Raw genomic sequence first — 14,282 nt, forward strand, 5'->3', positions numbered from 1 at the left:
ATCCAAGCGTAGTAAATTTCGTATCGCTTTAATAGCTATTTTATATTCGCCGCTGTTACATCCTGTCAGGTGTAAAATATTCAACTACTGTGCATAACTTATATTTGATAACCCAATCGATCGAATAATTCCAGATTTAGTGGATAATTTCAAGTTTATCGAAGAATCGAATCTTAGATTTTGTTACGAATATATCTACGTTGAATGTTCGTTAAATATTCGTATCACGAGCGTTGTATGGCTTGATAATTATGTATAGGGTTATGGTCACGGTGTATGCGTATTTTTAACCAACTGTCGCTTCGAATCCAAACACCCAAATGCACATATTAAGAACCTGTACGTCGAATCTTGTTCCTGTTCTTCTTCAGAACCGCGGTTTATCGCAACTTGCACGCACTGTAACCATAGCCTTGGATAAGGGATTAAGAAAAATGTCGATTAACGCGGTGAAAAATCTAATCGTTGGTCACTTGTGCGGCGCAGGTTTCCCCATGTGGCGAAGAAGAGTTATCGCTGTTCGTTCACCGCCTCACCTACGGCCCATCAAAGGTGAGTGTGTACGATAAAGAATAATTTATAACTGGCGCGGAAGAAGGATACTTAATTGCAACGGAACCAGTCGAATACGAATCGCGTGTCTGGTAACGAACTTGGTTTAACGCTAACGAGTGAAAAACGCATCTCTCTTGGAAGTACGAAGCAGATCGCCGTTTGACAAAACGTCTGCTATACGATGTAACTTTTCCATTCCCGATCGAGGGATAAATTGCGAGTATTAAAACGAACGTCGATCGAAATCTGGATTATGCTGATCACGCGTGGCGAATTCTGTTATCTGTCGCAGATCGGTTCGCGCGTTTCGTCGCGTGTCATTCGTTAAACGCAAATTTGTCGACGTTGTTCGCCGTAAATCTGTTTCGACGTAAACGCACTGCTTGGTCGACTCGTGCATTACGTCGTCCGACATGATTAATACGCGTATCGTAAAATTCTAGCGGCGTGCTCGCGCGACGACAGCGTTCGAGGCTGCCTCCGTTTCGCCTCTTCCGACGGTCTAGGATCTCACCAAGAGCGAATAGAAGCACAGGATTAACCGGGCTGAGCGTAATTTACTGCTCGAGCTTTCCTCGTCCAACTAGCGCGCTATTGGAAAAGAATTACAATCGCAAGCGTATGTTTATAGTGGTAAATTGTTGGAATATCGATGGAGGATCGAAACAATTTTCCGGAAGAATGAATGGGTTGCACTCGGAAGTCTTAGACGGCAGTAACTTCGACGCATTAAATGCGCAGGCTATTTTCTGGTGCACCGGTTAACTAGATTTTGTACCTGGCGAGTAAAACCGGCAAAATGTTTGGAAAGTATCGTATCGTGCGCAATTTACTCGAACACGCATCCGGCGAAAGTTATGCAGGGAAAGAATACATAGGACGCGAGGCTCGTCCAAATCGATGCTTCCTGGTGATTATAGTAATCTAGGAAACGAAGATGCGAGCTTGCGTGCAACGAAGCTTCTTCTAACGTTGGAAAATTCCTTCGAGGAATCGCCCGACGCTGAAAGCCTTTCCTCGATCGAAACGAAAATGAAATTAAACGTTGAAACGTTTGAATTAAAATTCTAGATTTCCTCGATAAAGAGTTCTCCGTTTCGTAATCGTAATCGTAAGGCTTTTCATGTTTGCCGTCGTTATTCCTATCGAGTAAAAAGATATATAAATGTTGTATCAAGTTCGGGCAGATGCGAGAATATGCTTGCAGGGTAAATTTGCGAGAGACGCCACAGGCAAAAAGTCGACACACTTGTAATATCTTGTGATGAGAGAAAGAGCGTTGGATATATCGCGTCTTGTTATAACCCTGCATGTGTGCCTGGGAAAACAAGTTAGTGGCTGCTGGGCTGTCGCTGCGCGTGTCGTCTGTGGAGCATTAAGGCAACAACTGTACGAAAAATTACGTTAAAATGTTATATCGATGATACGTTAATTCTTATAAGCGCAATGGAAACAGGATAAGGTACGTGCCTATCTACTTTATAGTTTAACGTGGTTTCTAATTAATTAGTAAACGCAGAATAGAATATAAGAAAGAGAAACTATTATATATGGCGCGGAGAAGACGCCACTTTACTAACGTGTCATTTTTAAACATTTTGCTTGATTTCGCGCAACGAAAGCATAGGAACTCTCTCTGTTTTTTCGTAGTATACGAGTGTGTTCTTATAATAAAAAGATAAATCGTTTTTAATTAATACGAGACCAAATGTGTTATTAGCTGGTAACCAAAAATGATGGCGTCTCTCCAAGAAACTCGCGGCGTTCCTGTTATTGTTTCTCGGCGGTTGGCGTTTATTAAAGTTGCATTTTACTAGCCGTAACTAACGACAGATATTAACGGAATTTTCACACGTAGCTGTTTCGATGCCGCCGTGACATTTACGCGGCCTCCGCTTCCAACTGTTAATTCGTCTAATACATGCCTTCTCTCACTTTCCTCGTTTCGTTCTTTCATCTTTCAACGAGGTTTCAGTTTACCTTCTCAGCATCACGAAGTAATCTTCAAATTTCGTCACGCGTTCGCGTCGGATAATTTCGAATCTTCGATCGAGCTATGAATATTCACAAGTACGACTTAATTTAAAGTTGAAGCTACTTCAAGAGCGCTGCTCGATCGTTGGCTGTAAAAATATGGATTGAGTTTTTGCGGCAAGAATATAAAAAAAGAGAGGGAAAGTCGTACAGGCATTTCGTTTTTAAACATTTATACAGATTCGAAGGAGGACTCCTCCCCTCCGAGGTCGAAGGAGTGGAACAAACAGGTCCGCGAAATTGAACACATGTGCCTACCCGTAAATTTGCAGGGACACACCTTCAAGGGTTTAGGGCTTCAAATAAGGGCTGCTGGAATATGGTATTAGTCAGTGCGTTATATTCTCCGCCGGCGTCAGGTTGTGTCACGCGTGCCGGGATTTCGTGCTTCTGCGTGTGTGCCCGCTCGTACTCGAGGATCTGGATTTCTATCTGTGACGATGCGATCGAACAAACTCCTGTGACATTCTCAGATCGTACATCTTGACTGGAAGATACAACGAGCGAGCTAACGATGTCCAACGATGGAAAACGCGACTGCGAAGGTAACAAGAACGTTACGTATTATCGTTGATCGACAAAAACCGGTAACGGTGATCTTGAGCTCGTACGACTAAAGTCTTTTTACTCTCATCCCATTTGTTATTCGACTTCTTATCGTGGAAATCTCGACCGTAAACTTGCGTTTAAGTAAAGTAAACTATACATCGAGCAAAGTCTAATAATTTGAAGTTGCACGCGCCAACTTGAATGAAATTTATACGAGGGACAGTTTTTGGAGATCTATTTTTTTATCTGCAATCGTCCATCGAAAGACGAAACGAGCAAAGTTAAGAGTCGAAACTATATTTCGTGCAACGTTTCGCAAACTATAGAATACATACACTGGTTACAAAAAGGATTTTCCGCGAAAAACGAAGGTGCGTGGAAATACTTTCTGCAAGCACCGTTGATCTATTTTTTCAAACTCGCTCGAGATCGCTGTACGAATCGGCGAACAGGGAAAAGAACGTCGATACTATGGATAAACTTTTGTTTATCCTTAAATCATCGCGACCTGCACGTACGTGGTAATATCATCGAGGTAGTTGGAAAGTATCGTGATAAGCTGACGTGGTTTATTTATAGCCAGTCGTATCTTCTTCCCTTGATGCCAGATTCATTAAATTAATCCGAGGCCCTCCGGCGCTATGACGCATCGTCGTATTATTCGCGTCACAAAAGCACGCGCGTCTTAAAGAATCCTGCGAGTTACTCGCGTCGCAAGGAAATTGTTTCCCATAAATGCATCGTTATCCATCGTTGTCGACAGTGCAATTATCCGGACTCATCCGAGATGGAGTAGATAACGCGAAGTTAATAATAATAAAAAAGGAAAGATTCGCGCAATCTGCATGTTTATTCCGAAGCTGGGTTCCAGGTTCGTGGACTCGGATGGATCGCGATGCGATTGCAAAACTACCGATTTGTTGCATGCGTTGCATCGTAAAACCGAGCAGAAAAAATCCACTGGCCGCTGCCTTGCGATATTTACGAGCTAACGCGCGCGCGATTGTATAAAATCCCGGTTTCGCGTACGCTGCAAATTACATTTTTTTTTTCCACTCGCCGACGGAATACCGTGTATTGTCTGACTTTCGGAGAACTGTTACCGTAACCCTTCTTTCTTGTCTGCTGCTCCGAGTTTTCGGTATTTTTTTAAATGGAAGGTTAGAAAGGTAACTGGGCTCGTATGCTTATATAGCGTTTGTAAGCTGTACGATATTAAGATTCGACGTGTTACCTTTGTTACACGCGCTGCAAAATATTTCACGGGTCTTCTTTATTCTTACGTAGCGGCATACGCGTTATTCGTGAATTAAGATGCACATCTCGTTTATCGTCCAGTTCGCGTAACATTCCGCCATCCGAAGCTTGGCAAATAGGTTTGCTCGTTATCAGCACAGATTTCCACGGTTCGCGAGCAGAGAAATCGGAAGGAGAGCCGAGTTACGTGGCACGGCGTAGACAGGATTTGCAGGTTTTCGCGTGCGTACACGCATAAGGAAAAGAAGAGAGAATGTCAAGAATCGCCAACCGTTATTTACGGTCGCGTGCGCGTGCGAGAGACGTTCGTTTTATAAGGCGATAAAGACGAAACTCGAGGTGCGTTGTCGCCGCGTGAGAAAAGGATATATCTATATAACGTGGTTGAAAGTAGTCTGGAACGTGCGAGCTCTCGATGGTTGCTCTTAACCTGGAATTTCTTATTAATAGACTGCGAATGCGTTTATACGAATTCATAGTTTTATGATCATAATTGAAAGAAATGAAATCTAAGCAGAGATTCGTTTCGCCTACTCGGTATTATTTGGAATGTGTTATACGAAGACTATAGGGGGATAAACGCAGTAAATAATTTTAATATCCAATACTATCGTACTAACGAATTCTATCAAAATTGTCTTTTTGTTTGATTTCAAAATCGAATTTGCATTTTTTCCATCCTATTACATATTTGAGAAACGATCGGAATATTCTTCGAAATTTCGGTCAAATCATTTGACGTTCGACTTCGAGTCGCTTGAATTCCGGCAGATCGAATTAATCCGATCGAAGCTTTATTCCACTTTTAGAAGTGCTTCCGTTTGCTCGCGAGCCGTACTCGCGCGATACGTACGCTAACAGCGCATTCATCGCGGGTATTCGAGCGTGTCTCCGCGACGGTCGTCGCCACGGTCTCGCGCTGTCCCACGAGACGGCTATCATAAAGCCATTAACTTTATTATACCGAGTCATTAACTTAAATATTACGACTCACGTGTCGCAGAGTTTCGGCCCAGCTGATTTATCGCAGCAAGGATTTCATGACGTAACGGAACGGCGCGGACTCTCTCCAATCGCGTAAAACGTTCACCTGGAGCGAAACATTCTTCGCGGATGGAAAGGAATCTCGATAAAACGAGGAGACCAGCGTGTCAAGGAAACTCGCAATACGTGCCCAAATGTGATTTGTATCTTTTTTTCAAATAGCCTCACGCTTTATGTCCGTTGCTTGTTTCGTTTTGTTACTTCAAACGATTCTTTTTATTAAATGGTTTGACATTATGAGCGGAATTTAATCGAAGGATTTATTTTACTTAATGTTTATAGTCTTCGGCTCGTTTATCGTTGATTAATGGTGTCTTTCTAACTGCACATTCCACCATCCTGTGTTCTATTCAGACCACCATATTATACTTAGCCTAAGTGGTTTTCTGACTGGTCGTTTATTCTATAAATCTCAACCCTCGTCGTGATTCGATCTTCCTTCGTATCGTCCTCTGCATGAATAACGTCGTTTTACGATACATTTCGCGGATATTTTTCCATCCTACCTATTACCAGCGAACTTGCCATTAAACGAGATTAAGTCTTCTCATCCACCGTCGTCTCTCGAACTTTTTCTTGCCACATTTGTTCGACTCCGTTCTGTCATCATTGCCAATCGTTCTACTTGTTCGTTGCAATACGCTCGTCGCTCGGAGACAAAGATCGGGCATAGTTTTCTTCGAGAGAGGCAAGGAGCCGTGTGCAAAGTCGGTACAGCGTGGCCACGTTTCACAAAAACGATATATCAAAGGAGAAACGAAGCGAAATGGACGATGCCGGTCGGAGAGAGCCGTGGAATCGGACGAAGGTCATGGCGAGGGTCGAGGAGGAACGACTAACAGAAAGGGTTCGGACCTGGCGCAGCGAGATTTTATATGAGTTTCGGGATTTGAAATGAGAATTTACGGGCGAGTGAGGAACATTGTTTCGAATAAGATGTCTCGACCTGTGCGGCGTCTATTCACCACGGAGGTAGCTCGCAGCTCGAGCGGAAAGGATGGCTTCTCCAAAAGTAAAGGAGGATACGACGAGAAGTTGCGAGGAAAGACGAGTCGGAGGAAGGAAGGCGAGAGTTAACAAAGTGTAATGAAACGTTGCTAAAGATCGGAGAGGAGGGAATAAGCGCACCGGTGAGATTGAGACAGTTGAAGCCACCAAGGACGAGGGAAGACTTGGAAGCAGGGAGAAAAAGAAGGCGAACGAAATGAACAGGAAGACGAACGGAGAAGAATATCGCGATGGTTTTGCTCGTCCAAAGGATTCTTTTTCGATTCGTGGTTATGCGGCCTCATAAACGTATGATAGAGATTAAAGACGAAATAAGACCGAGAAAAGAGCTTGCTCGGTCGAAAGAAGCGAGGATGAAAGACGAAGAGGATCGAGAGGGAAGAGGCAGACGAGAGGAGTTCGACTCGTTTACCACGAGCAAGGGAGAATACGGCTCGAGAGTAGAATCTGGAGGGGATTCCGAGAGGGAGAAATAAGAAAAAATGGTGGTTCAGGGTAGAGGGAGAGAGAGAGAGAGAGAGAGAGAGATCTAGGGGGAGAACACGCTGGTGAGAACGAAAAGAGACGAGGGAATGGAAGAGCGGAGTAAACCGACAGAGTAAGCTTCTCGGTAGGAGGGTTCTACTTCGATTCACGACTGTGTGAGCCTATAAGTATGTAAATGGGGAATATTATTTCGATGCGTGTGAGTGCTCTCCAAGTTGAGGCACGAAAGAACGCGGTCTGCCAGGGAAAGAGAGGAAGAGAGATCGGCCGATTGCACGCGCATGCGCCTCAACATCTTTATGAACTCGTTATTATAGCAAGCAGCGGATAATCAAAGAGCGGTTCCTACGCACGGTCGCTGCTCGTTGTTAGAGGCATCTTCTCGTTTCTTCGTCCCTGTTTCTTCTTCCTTCGTCCTATCTATCGATTCTTCCTTGCTTCAACGGCGAACTCAGTTACATATCGTAGGCATTTCTAATTTTCAGACTCCTTCGTCGGTACAAAGTTTGCGAAACTTTAAATAAATATAGCTCGGAATCTGTCGGTCTCGAACTACGTAACTGAATATTCGCGGTATGCTTCTGACACCAGTACGATCCAATCGCCGACTAAATTCCCTAGTCCGAGTAAAGCTCGCGCGTTCTGCGAAACTGCCAAACTCTTGTCTCGCATTTAGCAGCAAGATGGCGGACAAACATTAAGGGAGCCCTTAACGAGGAAAGTTTTCATTACGCGAACCGTTTGAAATTAAGACGATCCGCCTTGTTTCGCCGTAGTTTCTTGCGTCTTCTTGGTTCGCCCCTCTGCTCCCCTCGGTTTGCAACCTTTCGCCCTGTTAACCACCACCCCTTCGTTTCCACATAGCACGTCTCGCAAGGCAACGTGGTCGTCGGTTGATGCTTCTGCGGCGGCGTTCGTGGAAGCGGTCGCCATGTTCCCGCGCGAGGTCGCGCGAAGGTAGGAGGGTGTTGGATGCTGACGGAATTCCATTTCAAAGCAAAAAGGTCCCACGCGGGGGAACGTGCGACCAGCGTTGTCGGTATTCCGTATGCCGTGTATTCGAAATACCACGGGGTGTCGTTGCTACATACACGCCAACACCCCGCCACGTCGGCCATGCATTTTTCAAGCGAACGTCGCCCACTTGGTTTCCCATCAGATACAAACCGCCTCTGGATAGATACGATCTTATTAAGGGGAGAATTTCTAGCTGCGAACGGTCGACACCAGTTCCGAACTTAAAATAAATATTTTCATTCATCGAAATGCAGGCTTGAACGAAGACGCGAGATGCTGTTTGTGAGAGAATACTCTCGTTTTTAAAGTAGGGAGAGCTCGTTTCGAACATCTTTCGAGGAAAAGTCATTTCTCAAGTTGTCTGCTCTATTCTCGCTCGTATAGACCGACGAATATTAAACAAACCACTGCTCCGCTATTTGTTATTCTACCGTTACCCTTCAACCCACTTTCGATCTATTCCTACCGCCGTCTTATCTACGACTTTACGGTCATCCCTTGGACGACGACGGTGGTATCCATTTATCGAGTGGAGGCTCGGCGAGTTGCAGTTAAATAGCGGTAAAAAAACGAGCAGCTGTGCTTAAACAACGACGTTTCCTCGAAGCGGTACAATCTCCAGCCAAGCGAACGCATTTTAAAGTCAGCTTGCAGGCTTTCTTCCCTTCGAAACGGTTAGGAAACGACGCGGATAGTCTGTAGCGTTGCTCCGACGGCGTGTTCCGGGGGATACGGTGGAGCGGGGGTTGCAGCTCTCTATTGATCCGTCGGAGAAACGTTCCCGAGGGGTGGAGCTCCACTGGCCGTAGGGTTGTTTCAGCCCTTCTACGAAAGCAGCCAGCCGATTGGCCGAGCCGGGGGAAACATGGCCGTCGGATGTACGTACCGGAAACGTGACCGCCTCGCCACGCTCTCGTTCGACCGCTTTCCTTCGGCTTTTCTTCGTCGTTCCTCCTTGTTCGCGCAAGAACCATGCTCTTAGGCCGCTCTGCCGCGAAACTGGCCGACCGAGCAAACCCCTGCTCGTCCTCTCTTCCCCCTTTCGGGTTTTTGCGAAATTTATTACAGCGATATATTCGCATCCATTAGATAGCTCGGTTCCTGCGCCTGCATTCTGCTCACCCTTGCCTCCCGTTTTCTCTCTACCTCGCCTTTTTTTCGCCTGTCTTCTTCTTCTTCTTCTGTCTCGACTCGTGTAATCAATTACCCTCTCGTGGATTCGGATCGTACGGTTTTTCTACCCGCTACGTGCGTTCAATGTTCTCCTCGAGATGAGTGGCATTCTAACTCGATTCGCCGAGGACGCGAGAGAAAAAATTCGCAAGTTGTAATGTGATATTTGTCTGCCATAAGAATTTGTCATATATTGTTAGGATATGAAATATGGGCGATTAAAGTCCAGACGCTCGGAGTTGTGAATGTAACACTTTCTTACGTGATCTGAACGTATTTTTCTTTTACGTATCCTTCCTGTCCAGCGTCAAACATTCTCTTCGAACAAAAGCGTCGTACTATCACAAGGATAGAGCGCGAGGCATTGCAACGATTATCATAATTCAAATGTTAATTCGTCTCAGGAAGATATATCGTTTATTTTATCAAGTTTCTTTACCAGAGTTTTTTGAATTATTTTCCTATTTTTGATACTTTTCCTTCTAAGTATTAGATACTTGATTGTCTTATTTGCTCGTTACTACATGAAAGATTAACGGTGTCTCGCAATATGTAACGAACTTGGTTATTCTGTGTAAAATCGAATTTTAAGATTATCGACCCGTCCAATCGAACTTCTGCAGTTCGTGAATTCGTCGTTGGACGAAGCATCGAACGAAAGTTCTGCGGCTGTTAACGAGCAACTGATCCGACCCGGTGAATCGTCCGCATAATTTCTGGCGGTTAAGCGTGTCCGCGGCACGGCAGGCACGCCATGCAATCGGAACTAATGGCGAAAGCATTAGCGACGAATTGTCAGAGATATACACAGACGATATAACGTTGAGAGACCATAAACTGGTCGTAGAGTCTTCTCGTTGCGTACTTACGTACGTGTGCACGAGTGTCGTTCGTACAACGGTTTCGTGCACGGATACAGTCGTGCACGTCGAATATTCGTGAACACCTGTGCACGCGTCTTATCTACTTTACAAGTTGTCACGGATTACATCGTCGTGAAGGTGTTTAACGCTTTCCCTGCGAATAACGCGTAATTTAGAATGCGACGTGCCGTTCGTTGTCTCGACATAATTAAACGCTACGTTGAAACTCTGGAAACGGCGATGAAAGTGCTAGAAAATGTGGATTCTTTTAGAATACGTAAAACAGAATTTAAAAATCGTTGGCTGTAAGTGTACGATAGGAAAGTAAGCGAACATTTTGATCGTATTTGCCGAAACATACCTATTGGAGGAATTTCCGTTAAAATTGCTGGCAAAGATCGTGATAAATGGACAAACGAAGTAGTCTATAGGCAAAATGTTGTCCAAAAGTCGCAGAATGATAAGCGTTTAATTCGCTTTAATTATTCGATGGAATTCAGTCGTCTTGTTTGCCGCGGAGGCCGTAAAAGGGTGAAGGGGTCGAGGATCCTGGAGGTTGCTCAGACAGCAGAAGGAAGGAGAAACTCGGAGGTTGAGATGCTTTAGCCTTTGGGGGCCGCGGTCGATACTGCGTCTCTGCGAGGAAAGCAGTGTTGCCAACTGGCTTGCCTGGAATTTGCACTTTCTTACCAGGCTACGTTACTCGCCACGTCTATCCTTTCTCAAACTGTATAAAAATTGTGTTCGACCAAACACCAAGATATATTTCGTATTGTGTAATTTTTCCAAATTTTATCTGATAAAGATTCGCATTGGAAAACGCGGATATCTCGTTAACGTTACCTGCAAAATTGCCAGATAGTAGAAAATTAGAGCGCCGTGTAAATCATTCGTGACATTACTACAATAGCGATCGTTCAGGGTCGATTTTAGATAAGCAGCGCATTTTATAACGTCTCGAGAGTGGTGTTCGTTCGAGGTCGGCCGCAGAAAAAACCGCATCGTGACAAATCCAAGGCTAAACATAGTTTCGACAAAGGTAAACAGTCGTAAGGGTTGAGCTTTTCCCTGTGACGTTTTTTGCATAACGTCGAGTCGACGAAAGTGAAAACGCATTAGTCGGGCTTTTACGAGGTGATCGTGGCCCTGTTCGCGTTCAAACGGCCTGTTTCGACCGGAACACAAGAATATGCGGATTATGGCTTTCCGAAATATCCCGGTCGACATTGAGCGAGTTTAGGGTGCGAATGACCCTCCAGCGGGGGTTGTAAAGCGATCCTTTCGTTTCGCTCGTCGTTGGAATCTTGCATTTCGTAGCCAACAGCGATTATACGATACTTTTGAACGATACGATGGTTTATAATGGAAGACGATGCGATTGATTAAAGAATACAGCGAGCATAAAGCAAGCAGAGAACGGGGGACGACGATGTGTTTCCTAAACATTTCGAATATCAGGAAACGAGAGAATCTTACGGTGGGAGCACGTGCTCTAGCTCGTTCACTCTCAATTTCAATGTGTTTTTATTGCGCCTCTTAAATTCACATTTATGAGCTCTTATGTTCTCCCTGCTTCTCTGGTCTGCAACAGCATGCCAGGAGTGGACCGAGTCGCGAACACCGTCTAGCGTATCCTCGTGTACCGAACAGGAATCAGCCGGCGTCGATTTAAACAGCCGATAATCGCGACGAATACCCTCGACGGTAAACATAAATATCGTAACGCGCCAACAACAAACTCCTGTCGACCTTTTCCGTGACTCGTAACATCGAATTGACACCTATTGACCATTGATCCATTAAATGGCCATTGATGCATCGTCAACGTCCATCTCCAGCTCATTTTCAATTGCCTGGAGCGTCTTGCGCACACGTAGACACTGTCGTTTCGACGCAACGATGAGAATGTTTTCGAAACGTAGTAGACGTTTCTAGTATACCATGAAATATATTTAGTCTAGATACATTTTAATTCCATGCTTTTGGCTGTTTCACATTTTCGAGGGATTTACGTAAAACGTTTGGCTGTTTCGGTATACGAAGAGATTAGCGATGGGTTTCTTGGGTACGTGCCCGGTATTCTCGCCAGGTATACCGTGGTTTTATGATTTCCTTCCTAAGGTTGTAAATTTATCAAATCCATAGCCTCGAACTTTGTATTTGAACGGTTGCTTTGACGAACGATGATCAACGATAAATCCTGACTTTACAAACCTGCCGAGTGCCATTATTTAAACGCGGTGGCCGTCTATTTAAGCCTAACCGTCCACAGATTACACTGCTATAAAATAATAAACATAAAACACGCGGCGGATCGACGTTAAAGCGAGTAGGCCACTTCTCGCGCACAATTAAGCGGTCAATTTTTTATCGTTCTCTGCCGTTTGTTTCTTTCAAACGCGACAAAAAAGAAGGCTGTCTACTCGATTTGCATATACATATCTTTATCGAGTCCCTGAGAGTCTTTAAATAGCACACAGTTTAAATTGTACCAAGCTCGTAACGTATTGAATTATTTATAACAGCGAACGATTGAATTTTACCTTAATCTCTTGAAAGAAGACAACGTGTATTGGGTTTCTCGTAATCGTTCGATGTTGCGCTATCCATATAAAAAATACAAACGAGATGGATATTGAGATTTAATAGTCGCTATTATAGACTGACGATCTTTAGGCAAATTTATTCTCTTTGTTAATACGATTGAAGAAGTATCGCTAAATATCATAACGGGGAGGTATTTTTACAATGAATCGCGAATATTCATAGAATTGAAAAACGAGGAGACTCCTGTCGCAGAATGAAGTATTCATGGTTTATGTTTTCCAAAGTCCGAAGCAGGGAATTTTCTTGATAATGACGTTATTCGACGAAAACATTATCGCTATCGTGTTCTCGCTTTTCTTCTTGATAACGGTAACAGATCCTCGTGGTTAATAATTTCGTTGAATAGAAGCCTTGTCGGAGAGCGAAGCAGGCGATCGAAAATAAACGAGCGGCCATCATGCGACTGGAGTAGCAGGGAACCTATTAAGATATCGTGGGTTGGACCTGAAATCTCGACACAGCCAGGGCGAGCCAATCGCTGGAATTAACATTAAAATCCGCACACGGTCCGTGCCAGTGATTCTTTCGAAATTCCTCTTCACAGAGAGCTCCGTTTTCCTTTTCAACCGTGTTAATTGTACGCCGGTCTGGGAAGGGCAACGAATATATTTGACACTTTTATCGTTTGGCCGATAGCCTCGATACGAACGAGGAGTGTTCCTGTATGCTTTCGTTAGAAAGAAACAAGTCGTCGAACATTCTCCGATGTTCTCTTCTTTTACAAATATCGGAGGAGAATGCGAGACCAACGAGGGAAATTCTACTTTATATTCTAAAAGATCAAATTCAATGCAAATCGAAAAATCAAATGCAAATTCTTGGAATCACGAATTTGGGGATGAAAGTTAGATGATCCACAAAATTGAACGTCTGGTTCTCCTAAAATTATTATAGCGCCAAATAGATAGAACGAATTTGTTTAATTTGAGAGAAGAACTCTCGTTTCTTATCGATCACTATGTATTGGCAGCTTTTGCCGTCACTATAAGGCTATGTAAAAAAAAATTAAGAATTCGGCGATGAGAGTTAAGTAACTGACGAAAGCGCGTGTATTATGCCAGGAATAAGAACAATACACGTATCCAGGATAAACGCTGACATTCCATGTGCTTTGCGGACCGTTTATGCCCGTTCGAAGCGTTCCGCAAACGGCCTCGGATATTTTTACGAGCAACGCGGAGGCATCGGAGAACGGGTGGCGCGTTCGCGGTCCGATTCGCCACGATACCGATGATGATTACGATGCCCGTGACGATGAAGAAGATGACGATGATGATAGAGATAATGAGCGGTCTCTGGGAGCCGGCATCGCGGCGAGAAAGCGCCAAAGCACCGCCAATTTCGACCGCTAAACGTTTCCGAGAGACAAGCGAGTTCAATCAATGGCGAGAGAGCCTTTGTTTCGCATTTGCGGCCTCCAGGCTGGGTAATAGGCAACGAAATAAAAGCGACTAGTGACTCAATCAAGCGACGTTCTACGCTGCGACTCGCGCACTGGCCACTCGTTTCCCTTCGCAATTAGTTCGATTCTCGAGATCTTCCGTCCTCGCGATCGTGGAGGTGGATTGGAAGTCTCTCGTTTTCCGAGAAATCCTGGCAAACGCGTTCTTCATCTTGGTAAAAGGTTGGCAAACTCTTGGCAACGTTCGGCAGGTATCGCGATAAAGGTTAATCTTGGCAGATTCGAAA

The 14,282-nt window shown here is 44.5% G+C and overlaps 1 protein-coding gene across 1 annotated transcript in view; it reads left to right on the forward strand.

Moving 5' to 3' along the window:
* LOC105666679 (homeobox protein abdominal-B) overlaps window positions 1-14,282 on the forward strand; it is a 79,841-nt gene that overhangs the window by 21,842 nt on the left and 43,717 nt on the right. The window contains exon 2 of the mRNA XM_020867566.2: window positions 487-552. Coding sequence (XP_020723225.2) covers window positions 487-552 — 66 coding nt within the window. The remainder of the gene's footprint in view (window positions 1-486; window positions 553-14,282) is intronic.

This window comes from Bombus terrestris, chromosome 18 (genome assembly GCF_910591885.1).
Source record: "Bombus terrestris chromosome 18, iyBomTerr1.2, whole genome shotgun sequence".
Classification (NCBI taxonomy): Eukaryota; Metazoa; Arthropoda; class Insecta; order Hymenoptera; family Apidae; genus Bombus; species Bombus terrestris.